Raw genomic sequence first — 15000 nt, 5'->3', positions numbered from 1 at the left:
TGAGCATGTGCATGAGTGACAGAATCAGACAGGTGTAGAACTGAGCATCCCGGTAAAGGGTGGAGGATTAAACAGCATGAAAAGGCCTTCCACAGTTTAGAAGAGGAGAGAAGAGGCGGATGAAAAGTAATCTGATTACAGAAGAGAGAAGAGGAGGAAGAAAAGTAATGTGATTACACAGGTATAGAACCTTTGATAAGGTTAAAAATGTCTGATGGTTCTTTCTACAGCTGAACTGAACTGAAGCCCAGTTGGTTGATAATGGAACTGAAGATGAATAAGAGATGAGAGATCTGAGAAGGAACTGGGTCAAATAGGTTTATATATGGGTTATATATGTTTATATATAGGTTATATGTGTTTATATATGGGTTATATAGGTTTATATGTGGGTCACATAGGTTTATATATGGGTTATATATGTTTATATATGGGTTATATGTGTTTATATATGGGTTATATAGGTTTATATATGGGTTATATGTGTTTATATATGGGTTATATATGTTTATATATGGGTTATATATGTTTATATGTGGGTTATATAGGTTTATATATGGGTTATATCGGTTTATATATGGGTTATATAGGTTTATATGTGGGTTATATAGGTTTATATATGGGTTATATAGGTTTATATATGGGTTATATATGTTTATATGTGGGTTATATAGGTTTATATATGGGTTATATAGGTTTATATATGGGTTATATAGGTTTATATGTGGGTTATATAGGTTTATATATGGGTTATATGTGTTTATGTATGAGTTATATAGGTTTATATATGGGTTATATATGTTTATATATGGGTTATATGTGTTTATATATGGGTTATATAGGTTTATATATGGGTTATATGTGTTTATATATGGGTTATATAAGTTTATATATGGGTTATATAGGTTTATATATGGGTTATATGTGTTTATATATGGGTTATATATGTTTATATATGGGTTATATATGTTTATATGTGGGTTATATAGGTTTATATATGGGTTATATAGGTTTATATGTGGGTTATATAGGTTTATATATGGGTTATATATGTTTATATATGAGTTATATATGTTTATATATGGGTTATATATGTTTATATGTGGGTTATATAGGTTTGTATATGGGTTATATAGGTTTATATATGGGTTATATAGGTTTATATATGGGTTATATAGGTTTATATATGGGTTATATGTGTTTATATATGGGTTATATAGGTTTATATATGGGTTATATAGGTTTATATATGGGTTATATGTGTTTATATATGGGTTATATAGGTTTATATATGGGTTATATAGGTTTATATATGGGTTATATGTGTTTATATATGGGTTATATAAGTTTATATATGGGTTATATAGGTTTATATATGGGTTATATAGGTTTATATATGGGTTATATGTGTTTCTATGTGGTTGATTTTCATCTTTTTCTTTTTTTTTTTTTTCACCATATTCAGACAGAACTTGGATCTTTCATCAGACCAGTGTAGTTTGTTCAGTTTTCCACCAGAGGGTGCACTTCAGTTTGTCATGTGAAATACAGACACAGACACAGAAACTTCACACTAACAGCACTGTTTATTCCAACACAATAAAAGTTACATCAAGGAGCAAAATCTCATTGTTATGTCAATATGATTCTAATTGACCTCCTGTGGACTCAAACAGCTGATCTGTTTACCCAGAAGACCTTCTGTCACAACAAATATGAACAGGTGTCAACAAGAAGACACCAGGCATTTTCATCTGGATCAGGTCACTATTCACACATGGTTGGTTTTGTTTGGTTTAACAGATAATTTAACAGATAATTTTCCAAGCCAAGAAACTCACAGTTCATGGAAAAAAGAAAACAGTAAGTAAAGGTGTAGTTTAGGGATAAACTGTCACCACCACAGCAGCTGAACCTGGTGTTTGAGGGTGAATTCAAACAGTATTTATTAAAACAGGGAACTTCACTCCACTCTAGACTGTCTATACTTTAAGATGAAAAGTCTGGATATTTTCAGTCCAATTCCACAAACTGTAACTTTCTGAACTTGTGAAGTTTTTTAATAAATTAATGTCCCAGATAATCCCATCTATAGGTGGATGATCCGTCCAAACAGTCCCAGTCCAAACAGTCCCAGTCCTGCCACGGAATGATCCATCCACCAGGAGGAGGAGTCGGGCTCATCAGAAACAGCTGGGTCACTCAGTGGTAGGAACTCATGCCGCATTTCCACTACGTGGAACCAGCTCGACTCGGTATTCCTGGAGAGCGTTTCCATTACAAGATACTACCGACTTTACAGTACCTGGTCGTCATTAGTGATGCAGCGTGTTACTTCCATGTCGTCTTTTCAGAGAGTCGCTGATAAACTCGCTCGTTGCGTGTTGTCTCGTCTGAATTTTTACGTCGGCCACCACAGACTGAAACTCCTCGACCGACCATGGTGCAGTTTTGGGCTGTTATCATGTAGATGAATGTACCGCTATATTTACTGTCCACTTCCACATCTGTTTTTTGTAAAATGGCGGGTCACAGAGAAAACTGTCTGACCAATCAGTGGTCTGCAGTGTGTACACGTCACATTTTAGTATCTGGTCCCCAGTCCTGGAACCTCAGCAGAGGTGATACCAAAAAAGTAGTACCGGGTACCAGATTCCAGGTCATTTTTCATAATGGAAATGCAAAAAAGGCCGAGCTGAGTCAAGTCGAGTTGAGTCGAGCCGATACCACGTAGTGGAAATGGGACATAATACAGGAGCAGACTTTAACTGGATGGAACTGGACTCACCCACCCATATATGGAAGTGTTTCTAGATCACATGGACATGGTGACAGAGGTGTTTCTAGATCATGGGGACAGGTTTTTCTAGATCACATGGACATGGTGACAGAGGTGTTTCTAGATCATGGGGACAGGTTTTTCTAGATCACATGGACATGGTGACAGAGGTGTTTCTAGATCATGGGGACAGGTTTTTCTAGATCACATGGACATGGTGACAGAGGTGTTTCTAGATCATGGGGACAGGTTTTTCTAGATCACATGGACATGGTGACAGAGGTGTTTCTAGATCGGTTGCTGCCCATGCTGTTAGTAGATCCTTGCCTGTAGACCCTCTGGAGCCTTCTACTCAGAAGTCCTTGTTTGGACAGAGCTGACAGGAACTGGTGTCGGAACTTTTCTCCGATAAAAGCGTAGAGGATGGGGTTGAGTGCGCAGTGCGTGAAGGCCAACACTTCGGTCACGTTCAGCATCACCTTCAGAACGTACTGACTTCCGCAGTCGTCCATTTGAAGCGATCGGCTCTGCATCAGCGTGTCGGTCACCACGGTAACGTGAAAAGGCGCCCAGCACAAGACGAAGGTCAGCACCACGGCCATGATGACGCGCATGGCTTTGTGCTTCTGTTGGTTTCGCGTGTGGAAGAGTTTGATGATGGTCCAGCTGTAGCACACCGTCATCACCAGCAGGGGGAGGAAGAAGCCCACCATGTGACGCAACACACGCATGCTGACACGCCAGCGCTCCATGCTGGCGCCAGTCAGGTTTTCATAGCAGATGCTCCGGTTCTGGACTTCAGCGAACATGCTCTGTCTCTGAAACACCACCGGTAACGACAGCGCTGCCGCCACCACCCACACCACCGCGCACACAGCTCTGACCACAACACGGCGAGATGAATGGACACGAGTCGCCCGAACAACGGCGACGTAGCGGTCGATGCTGATGCAGGCCAGCAGGAACACACTGCTGTACAGGGACGCCTCCTGGAACCCAGACAGGATCTTACACAGGGCATCGCCAAACACCCACCCGAAGTGGGCGTCGACGGCCCAGAATGGAAGGGTGAGACCGAAGAGGAGGTCCGCCACGCCCAAGTGCATCAGGTAGACGTCGGTACTGGCCCGGCCTGTCTTCATGGAATACACCACATACACAACCACGCTGTTACCTGTGACACTGAAGACAAACACCAGGACGTAGACGATCATCAGACCCAGACTGTTGAAACCAGGAACGTCCACCAAACAGGCAGCAGCGCCACCCTGAGGGGTCCCTGGGTATGAGGAGTTCCAGATGGACTGGAAGAGCTGCTCATCAAAGTCCAGGTCCAGGTCCTGGGACACACAAAAAAAAGAGACGAAGAGTTAAGAGGAAGAAAGACTGCAGCAGCGCCACCCTGAAGGGTCCCAGGGTAGGAGGAGTTCCAGATGGACTGGAAGACCAGCTCAAAGGCCAGGTCACTGGGACACCAAGAACAAAAAACAGAGAGCAAGTGTTAGGAGGAAAAAAGGCAGAACCAGAAACCAGACTGAACCGGGTCAGCAGCAGAAACCAGACTGAACTGGGTCAGAACCAGAAACCAGACTGAACCAGGTCAGAACCACCTGTCCAAAAGAAGTGGAGATGTTGGTACCAGTTAAACCAGAGCAGATCAGACTAGTACCAGACTGAACACGGGTTGGTACCGGTACCAGACTGGTACCAGACCAGTACCAGACTGGTACTAGACTGGTACTCGGGATGCTCCTGTTTGCTGTATCGGGGTCTGTGGTGAACTCTGTGGTTTTTCTCCGGTTTCAGTGGAACCTTTGGTCCGGTATAAAACTTGGACGGCTCTTCTTGTCTTTCTTTGGTCCAGTATAAAACTTGGACGGCTCTTCTTGTCTTTCTTTGGTCTGGTATAAAACTTGGATGGCTCTTCTTGTCTTTCTTTGGTCCGGTATAAAATTTGGATGGCTCTTCTTGTCTTTCTTTGGTCCGGTATAAATCTTGGACAGCTCTAACTGTCTTTCTTTGGTCCGGTATAAAACTTGGACAGCTCTAACTGTCTTTCTTTGGTCCGGTATAAAACCTGGACAGCTCTAACTGTCTTTCTTTGGTCCGGTATAAAACTTGGACAGCTCTAACTGTCTGTCTTTGGTCCAGTATAATACTTGGACAGCTGTAATTGTCTTCCTTTTGTAAATTTAAAGTGCTGAGTTGTGGATCTAACCCTAACCCTTTCATGGTCTCTTGGAAACACCTGAAAACTCTGCATTATTTCTCTTTAAATATTGAATAAATCTTGCTCTATTGGATTTGGATCCACTGGGTCACCTGACATGGAACTGTTTAAACAGTGCAGTCTGGTTTTCTGTTGTGAATGTAGTCTGAAATAAATAAAAATTCATGTGAACTCATCCAATTTGAAGGGTCAGAGGCCATGAAAACATCAGATATTATTATTAAACTGCTCCAGTAACACACAGCTGTTCCTCTGACAGCAGACTGTATTTTGAGGGACTGAGCTGAAAGGGAAGGCCCTCTCACTCACAGTGAGGGGCCTTACCTTGAAATCAAGGCCCTATTTTTTTTCATTTGTTTCTTATTATTACTTTTCTGACGTCACTTTAAACTGGAATTTGACCCCCTAAACATGCTCAAAAACTCACCAAATTTGGCACACATGTCAGGCCTGGCGAACAATTTGATAAAATGAAAAAAATTAAGCCCATAAGTGCCAAAATGGGCTCTCTAGCACCACCTATGTGAAAAAAAAAAAAAAAAAAAAAAAAACTTAACGGCCCTAGTGGCCAGCAGGAATGTTGTAGAGACATGGAACCAGTGCCAAAATGTTTGTTGGATGATGCACTACAACTGATACACTGACACCTATGATCTATCTCCAATAGGAAGTTCGCAATATGCCTTTCAAAATAAAATTTCTAAAACTAACTTGTCTGACACCGTTTGTCATATTGACTTCTAAATAGCACCAAAAGATAGAGTGAAACCTTCTCAGAAAAATTATCTCGCAACTTTTTCAGAACTGCCTTGTTTTTTTGTTTTTTGTTTTTTTGTTTTTTTTTAGAAGCCCGGAAAGTTGCGATATCTGGAACTCATTTTTCACGTTGGACTTTTCCCCCCACATGTTATATATCTATCCGTTCATGGAACTAAACACAACTGTCACATGCAAAAAAGAAAATTGAGATATGATGTACGGTTATTGATTTATTTATTTTTATACTTTTTCCACTTTAAATGGCCATTTGACCCCCTTAACATGCTCCAAAACTCACCAAAATTGGTATACACATCATGGCTGGTGAACACTTTCATACAATATCAAAATTAACCCCTTGGGTGCCAAAATTGACTCTACAATGCCACCTATGTACTAAAAAACACACAAAAACTGCCCTAGCGGCCAGTAGGAATGTCACAGACACATGAAAAAAATGCCAAAATGTTGGTCTGATTGAGCCGACAAATCATACACTGACACTCATGAGCTAACTCCAACAGGAAGTTGGCAATCTGCCTTTGAAAGTGACTCCACGTTCCTGCGATTACTGCTTATTCGTTTCGGACTTTTTTTCACAAAAATTATAAAGCACTAAATTCCCAATAGTCGGAAGAATCAATAAGTGAAAGAATTTTTGAGATAGGACCTACGGTTATGGAATAATCATGATTTGTTTAAAGAATACCTTTACTTTCATTTTTAACTCAAAAAAAAAAAAAAAAAAAAATCCCTATAAAACACTTACTGGGTGAATCTAACTGTTGGTGACAATGGTGCAATGGCTAGAGAAACTGACCGTTACACATGAGGTAACTGGTTCAATACCCAGGCAAAGCAACTCATTTTTTTTAATTTATTTATTTTTTACATTTTTAAACAGGTTTTGCTGCATTGTGTTGTGGATATTTGACATTTTGCACACATTACAGACTACACAGAGTAAAGTTTTTCAAAGTAAAAGCCTGATTAAAAATACTACATAATGACAATTCAATAACTTCTCCATTTTTATGCCAAACGCTCAACTGTTTCTACAGATTTAGTTCATTCAAAATTATTCTCTCACAGACACACACACACACACACACACAATAGGGTTTTTCCAAAATAAAAGCCTTAAATGTGGTAAATCATGACTTTTGTGCTCAACTGTTTGTATAATTTTAATTCATTCAGACTGATTCTGTCTCTCTAACACACACACACACACACACACACACACACACACACACATACACACAGTGGGGTTTTTCCAAAATAAATTTTATTTATTTATAGAGCACTTTTCACAGAGTCACAAAGTGCTTTATCAATTCAAATCAGAATCAAATTAAGTTTACAGAGACCCAACAGAATCCTTCAGGAGCAAACACTTGTGATTGGTGACAGTGGAAGGAAAAACTTCCCTTTAACAGCAGAAACCTGGAGCAGACCCAGACTCCTGAAGGATGGACGTCTGCCTGGACCAGCTGGGGTTAAAGAGAGAGAGAGAGAGTAAAGGAGGAGAAAAGAGAGAGCGATAGAGATATAGAGAGACTCGGGGGGGGGGGGGGGGGGGGGGTATGACACATGGAGTACGTTATGATGAATACATAGAGTGTAATCAGTCTGTGGTGGTCCTGGGTCAGGTGGGAGACTAAAAAGCCTTTTTGAACAGGAGGGTTTGGAGGTGTTTCTTAAAGCTCTCTACAGAGTCCATGGACTGTAGGTGTAGAGGCAGGTCATTCCATAGACGTGGTGCCACAGCTTTAACAGACCTGTCACCGCGTGTGCTAAAACAGGTCCGTGGAACCATCAGCAGGTGCTGTCCTGAAGACCTCAAGCTACGAGTTGAGCTGAAGGGCTGGATCAGGGAAGAAATGTATGCAGGGGCCTGGCCATGTAGGGCCCGGAAAGTTAGCACAAGAATTTTGAAATGAAGACGATATAGAACAGGAGCCAGTGGAGAGATTTAAGGATGGGAGTGATGTGGGTTCTCCTGTTTGTGCGGGTCAGGAGCCTGGCAGCAGAGTTCTGGACAAACTGTAGACGGGCCAGCTCCTTCTTGTTTAAGCATGTAAACAGGCTGTTGCAGTAGTCTAAGCGAGAAGACACAAAAGCGTGAACGATCATCTCGAGCTCATTTGTGGACACCATAGATCTGAGTTTGGAGATGTTGCGTAGGTGGAAGAAACAGTTTTTGACTAGGTGTTTGGAGTAGAATTCTAAAGACATGTCCTGGTCAAAGATGACACCCAGATTCCTCAGTTTGGTCTTTACCGAGGAACTCAGGTCTCCAAGGTGATGTTTGATCCCTGGGATTGCACTGTCCGGGTCAGTGATGAGGGTCTCAGTTTTGCTGGAGTTCAGCTGGAGGCTGTTCTCATTTAGCCACTGCTTCAGCTCTGACAAGCAGATGATTAAGGAACTCAGTTTGTGGGGCTCAGAGGAGTTAAAGGAGCAGTACATCTGGATGTCATCTGTGAATAGATGATAGGAGACATCACTATAGCGTTGGATAATGTGGCCAAGTGGGAGGACATAGAGTAAGAATAGGACTGGTCCCAGGACAGAGCCTTGGGGCACACCACACAGTAGATCCGCTGAGTTAGATTGGAAGTGGTTTATTGACACAGTGAAGCTTCTGCCGGTCAGGTAAGAGGAGAACCAGTCTAGCACATGACCTGACATCCCTACCAGGTCCCTCAGTCTCTCAATCATTATGGTATGGTCCACTGTGTCAAAGGCCGAGGAGAGATCTAGCAGGACCAAGACCGTGGATTTCCCAGAGTCAGCCGCCATCAGGATGTCACTAGACACTTTTAATAGTGCGGTTTCTGTTGAGTGGCGTTGTCTAAACCCAGACTGAAAAGTGTCATAGATCTGGTGTGTCTCCAGAAAAGCTGTAAGTTGTTTAGACACTGCTTTCTCAAGGATTTTGGCCAATAGGGGGAGCTTTGAAATGGGCCTGTAGCTTTTGAAGTCTGTGGGGTCCAGTGTGGTTTTCTTTAGTTTAGGTTCTATGATGGCCTGTTTGAAGGAGCTGGGAAACAAACCAGTTGAGAGCAACAGGTTAAAAAACTTTGTGACCCATGGTCCAATAGTGTCAAAGACACCGACAAGGAGCTTATGGGGGAGGAGGTCTGCAGAGTTGGAGGAGGGTTTCGTTTTGGATAAAAGTGCTGAGATGTCCTCCAGTGTCACAGGGTCGAAAGAGGACCAGGTTTGCAGAGGGGGATCAGCTCGGGTCAGACGGCCAGAGGGTGGTGGGATATTGTGTTTAATATCCCTGATCTTGTCTGTGAAGAAGTTTAGGAAGTCACTGCTGTCAGCTTTACAGAGCACGGGGGGGGGGCAGCAGGGGACACACTGGACTGGACTGTGTCACAGATTACTTTGGGGTTTTTCTTGTTTGTGGCTATAAGTTTGTGGAAGTAGCTGGATCTTGCCTCCTTAATCATTTTATTTAATGAGGTTATGAGATCTTTCAGATGTAACCTGTGTACTTCCAACTGGGTTGATTTCCAAAGACGCTCAGTTTTGCAACAAGTTCTCCTTAGGTTTAAGATGTTTTCATTTATCCAGGGACAAGACCACTTACCAGTGACATTGGTTTTCAGGGGAGCCACCTGGTCCAGAATAGAGCTGCAGTGTGTGGAGAAGCACTGGATAAACTCATCAACATCAGGACACTCATTAAGAAGACTAGGTTAAACAGGCCACGGAGAACCTGGGCTGTGGACTCTGTGATAATCCTCCTCTTGGCCCTTCTAGGTGCAGGCTTGGGCTCCAGAGGCACACATAAGTCAAAAAACACACCACAATGATCACTCAAGTGGACATCCTCAACACACACATTTGTGACGTGTAAGCCCAGTGAGAAAACTAGGTCCAGGGTGTGGCCTTTCCTGTGGGTGGGGCCAGATACATGTTGTTTGAGGTTCAAAGTGTCAGTCATGGCTAAAAGTTCCATTGCTGGGCTGGATGAGTCGTCGATGTGCAGATTGAAATCCCCAAGAATTCAAACCTTCTCCAGTTTTATTATTGATGTTAGGAAATCAGTCACATGGTTTCAGAAGGCACCAGCAGGGCCAGGGGGACGGCAGATTAAGAAACAGGAAAACACACTGGACGAGCCAATCTGGATCATTTGTGACTCAGATGAGTGAAAGTCATCGGTGCTCATCCCTCTGCATATGTATTTGTCTTGGTGCACTACACCAAGGCCACCGCCCCGGCGACAGGGGCGGGGCTGACCAACAGCAGAGCAGCCAGGAGGGCACAGTTCATTTAAATGAATGAACTCCCCATCCCTCTGCCACGTCTCCGTCAGGAATAATGCATCCAAGTTCCTGTTGGTAAAAGCTCATTTAGGGAGAAGGATTTATTGGCAATGGAACGTGCATTTAGTAATCCAAACCGGCTAGGTGGTGGTGACATCATGGTGTTGGTGTCCGCTGTGTGTAATGGGATTTGTCTGAACCACCTACGATGCCTCTGAGCAGAGTGAAACCCCATACGAGACCTGGATATGACAGGAATGGGGAAGAGCAAGGCAGAGGTGTAGGCTGCTGGAGATGGGGAAGGAGAAGAGGAATTCACTGAGGTGGTTAGTTGACAGGTGGACAATGAGGGCCTGGGAGAGGAGGACAGATCAGTTGGGGTGGTGTTCATTCTCACTACAGGTTTTACAGCAGACTCTGAACGTGGTGATATTAGATGTGACCAGCAGGGGGAGCAGGTGACTGCAGCAGCCTCATTAAAAAGTGATGGTGGTTTCAGCAGAGGGTCGCGGGTGTTCTGTAGGGATGTAAGGATGGCGGACGCAAAAGGGTGGGAACTGGTATCAGGACGGAGAGGTGTGAGTGGAGCTGAGGTGTCGACACTCACGGGGGGTGGAACACACGGGAGGCGGAACGCGTGGGAGGCGAACACACGGGAGACGCAACGCGCACTGCGAGGTCCCGCCCAATGCTGCTTGCAGCTTAAATATATTAATATTTTCTTATTATTTCTTCTTTAAAGACTGTATTTTATATGAATATTTCCACATTATTTCTTCTTTTCAGACTGTATTTTATATGAATATTTTCTTATTATTTCTTCTTTTCAGACTGTATTTTATATATTAATATTTCCTCATTATTTCTTCTTTTCAGACTGTATTTTATATATTAATATTTCCTCATTATTTCTTCTTTTCAGACTGTATTTTATATATTATTTCCTCATTATTTCTTCTTTTCAGACTGTATTTTATATATTAATATTTCCTCATTATTTCTTCTTTTCAGACTGTATTTTATATATTAATATTTCCTCATTATTTCTTCTTTTCGGACTATATTTTATAATATTTCCTCATTATTTCTTCTTTTCAGACTGTATTTTGTATATTAATATTTCCTCATTATTTCTTCTTTTCAGACTGTATTTTATATATTAATATTTCCTCATTATTTCTTCTTTTCGGACTATATTTTATAAGAACATTTCCTCATTATTTCTTCTTTTCAGACTGTATTTTATATGTCAATATTTCCTTATTATTTCTTCTTTTCAGACTGTATTTTATATATTAATATTTCCTCATTATTTCTTCTTTTCACACTGTATTTTATATGAATATTTCCTCACTATTTCTTCATTCAGACTGTATTTTATATGAATATTTTCTTATTATTTCTTCTTTTCAGACTGTATTTTATATGAATATTTCCTTATTATTTCTTCTTTTCAGAATGTATTTTATATGAATATTTTCTTATTATTTCTTCTTTTCGGACTGTATTTTATGTATTAATATTTCCTCATTATTTCTTCTTTTCAGACTGTATTTTATAAAAATATTTCCTTTTTATTTCTTCTTTTCAGGCTGTATTTTGTATGAATATTTCCTTATTATTTCTTCTTTGCAGACTGTATTTCATATATTAATATTTCCTAATTATTTCTTCTTTTCAGACTGTATTTTATATGAATATTTTCTTATTATTTCTTCTTTTCAGACTGCATTTTATATGAATATTTCTTCATTATTTCTTCTTTTCAGACTGTATTTTATATGAATATTTTCTTATTATTTCTTCTTTTCAGACTATTTATATGAATATTTCCTCATTATGTCTTCTTTTCAGACTGTATTTTATATATTAATATTTCCTCATTATTTCTTCTTTTCAGACTGTATTTTATAAGAATATTTCCTCATTATTTCTTCTTTTCAGACTGTATTTTATAAAAATATTTCCTTATTATTTCTTCTTTTCAGACTGTATTTTATATGAATATTTCCTTATTAATTTCTTCTTTGCAGACTGTATTTCATATATTTATATTTCCTTATTATTTCTTCTTTTCAGAATGTATTTTATATGAATATTTCCTCATGTCTTCTTTTCAGACTGCATTTTATATATTAATATTTCCTCATTATTTCTTCTTTTCAGACTGTATTTTATAAAAATATTTCCTTATTATTTCTTCTTTTCAGACTGTATTTTATATGAATATTTCCTTATTAATTTCTTCTTTGCAGACTGTATTTCATATATTTATATTTCCTTATTATTTCTTCTTTTCAGAATGTATTTTATATGAATATTTCCTCATTATGTCTTCTTTTCAGACTGTATTTTATATATTAAAATTACCTCATTATTTCTTCTTTTCAGACTGTATTTTATAAGAATATTTCCTTATTTTTTCTTTTCAGACTGTATTTTATATGAATATTTCCTTATTAATTTCTTCTTTGCAGACTGTATTTCATATATTTATATTTCCTTATTATTTCTTCTTTTCAGAATGTATTTTATATTAATATTTCCTCATTATTTCTTCTTTCCAGACTGTATTTTATATGAAAATTTCCTTATTATTTCTTCTTTTCAGACCGTATTTTATATGAATATTTACTTATTATTTCTTCCTTTCAGACTGTATTTTAAATATTAATATTTCCTCATTATTTCTTCTTTTCAGACTGTATTTTAAATATTATTTTCTCATTATTTCTTCTTTTCAGACTGTATTTTATATATTAATATTTCCTCATTATTTCTTCTTTTCAGACTGCATTTTATATGAATATTTACTTATTATTCCTTCTTTTCAGACTGTATTTTATATGTTATTATTTCCTCATTATTTCTTCATTTCAGACTGTATTTTATATATTAATATTTCCTAATTATTTCTTCTTTTCAGACTGTATTTTATATATTAATATTTCCTCATTATTTCTTCTTTTCAGACTGCATTTTATATGAATATTTACTTATTATTCCTTCTTTTCAGACTGTATTTTATATGTTATTATTTCCTCATTATTTCTTCATTTCAGACTGTATTTTATATATTAATATTTCCTAATTATTTCTTATTTTCAGACTGTATTTTATATATTATTATTTCCTCACTATTTCTTCATTTCAGACTGCATTTTATATGAATATTTTCTTATTATTTCTTCTTTTCAGACTGTATTTTATATAAATATTTCCTTATTATTTCTTCTTTTCATGTGTCTTTTTCGTGAATGTGATGTCATGTGACCCCGTTCATCTAAACTGATGCTGATATTGAATTATAATTCTTAAAAACACATAAATGAGCGTTCTTACCTGGATGTCCCATTGGTCCGGACTGGTTCCATCCAAATCCTGTAGAAGCCAGACCAGAACCAGCTGCAGTTTTAGGTCCATGCTGACGGTATGTGTCCTCAGAGCAGAACTGTTGTGTAAACACTGTGTTTTTAAGGACATCTGAACTCATTTATGTGTTTAAAGGAAGTAGACACCAGCACAGATAGCATCTGACTTAAGCAACCACATGAAGACGATGATTTGACAATGTTCTCTATGAAAACAGTGAAACAGTGGTTTCCAAATGGGTTAGTATGATCTCAGGGTTAGGGTTATAGCTGGGGTTAGGGTCAGGGTTAGGGTCAGCATTAGGGTTGCACTAACCCGACCATTAGTTCAACTCATGTTAACAAACAGCACATTTCAACACAAACTTGGGGGAAGTTCAATAACATCCTTTTTTGTTGATCTTTTTCGACACAGTCACATTTTGTAACAGTTTGTTATTTTTGCGTTAGTTTATTTGGGAGAATTCTCATTTGCATGTGCACTTTGACTCCACTGAGACTGATCTGAGCCCAAATGGATAAAGGGCGCTTTCAGTGCACATCCCAAAAAAAAAAAAAAAAAAAAAAAAAAAAAAAAAAATATATATATATATATATATATATATACACACACACACACACACACATATATATATATATATATATATATATATATATATATATATATATATATATATATACACACACACACATATATATATATATATATATATATATATATATATATATATATATATATATATATATGCACTCTAACCTTTCCAGGTGACCTTAATGTGACCTTCTGTAAACTTTTGAATGCATTTGTCCAACAGTTTTTCAGTGTTTCAGGAGTTTTTGCACAACTTGCTGTTCTCTAACAAGGAGCTGAACGGCAAAATTCACAGCAGGTGTTTGATCCATGAATCCACCGATGAATTTCCTGCTTCAATTAGAATCTGTATTTAAGCGGTCCTCCTCATCATGATGTTCACATTTGGACATCATGAGACCAAGAAGACTCCGAATAAATGATCAGCAGTACCTCGACACTGTGAGGCTTCAAACAGGATGTTCTGAGACGGAAGTGGACGCTGAGCTCACAGTGTCACAGGGGGTTAGGGTTAGGGTTAGGTCATCAGCAGGATGGACCAGAGATACAGAGTGACTGGAAGAGTCCCAGAAAGGCACAGAAGTGGACGTCCTGTGGCCACATCCCACACTGATGACCGGTTCAGTGGACGTCCCTTGGCCACATCCCACACTGATGACCGTTTCATTGGTCGTGTGGTCTGTGTGCTAGAGGACCTGCAAAGGAACCTGAACACACCACCAGGCACAGGTCTCATCGTCTTGCATGGGCCAGGGAGTGTTTACACTGGACAAGGGACCAGTGGGCCTCAGAAGAACCAGTGGGCCTCAGTGCTGTTCTGTGATGAAAGTTCATTCACATTGAGCAGAAATGACAGCAGCCAGCGATGTTGGAGACATCAAGGAGAGCACTGTGCATCAGCTACTGTTGTCAGCAGATGAGTCTTTGGTGGTGGTGGTGGTGTTCCAGTGTGGGCAGGTGTTTCAGTGTGGGGCAGGTGTTCC

At 39.1% G+C, this 15000-nt stretch overlaps 1 protein-coding gene across 1 annotated transcript; it reads right to left on the bottom strand.

The window, feature by feature from the left end:
* Positions 1 to 2654: 2654 nt before the first annotated feature.
* cxcr2 (chemokine (C-X-C motif) receptor 2) lies at positions 2655 to 13525 on the bottom strand. The gene is made up of 2 exons (XM_030125212.1): positions 13397 to 13525; positions 2655 to 4119 (listed from the first exon to the last, which is right to left on the bottom strand). The coding sequence occupies exons 1-2, from the start codon at positions 13475 to 13477 to the stop codon at positions 3040 to 3042; spliced, it is 1161 nt and encodes a 386-aa protein (XP_029981072.1). The 5' UTR covers positions 13478 to 13525; the 3' UTR covers positions 2655 to 3039.
* Between the last annotated feature and the right edge of the window lie 1475 nt (positions 13526 to 15000).

The sequence above is a fragment of the Sphaeramia orbicularis genome, chromosome 21, assembly GCF_902148855.1.
Source record: "Sphaeramia orbicularis chromosome 21, fSphaOr1.1, whole genome shotgun sequence".
NCBI lineage: Eukaryota > Metazoa > Chordata > Actinopteri > Kurtiformes > Apogonidae > Sphaeramia > Sphaeramia orbicularis.
Note: the sequence above shows the minus strand (reverse complement) of the source record. Positions and strands in the feature narration are given on the sequence as shown.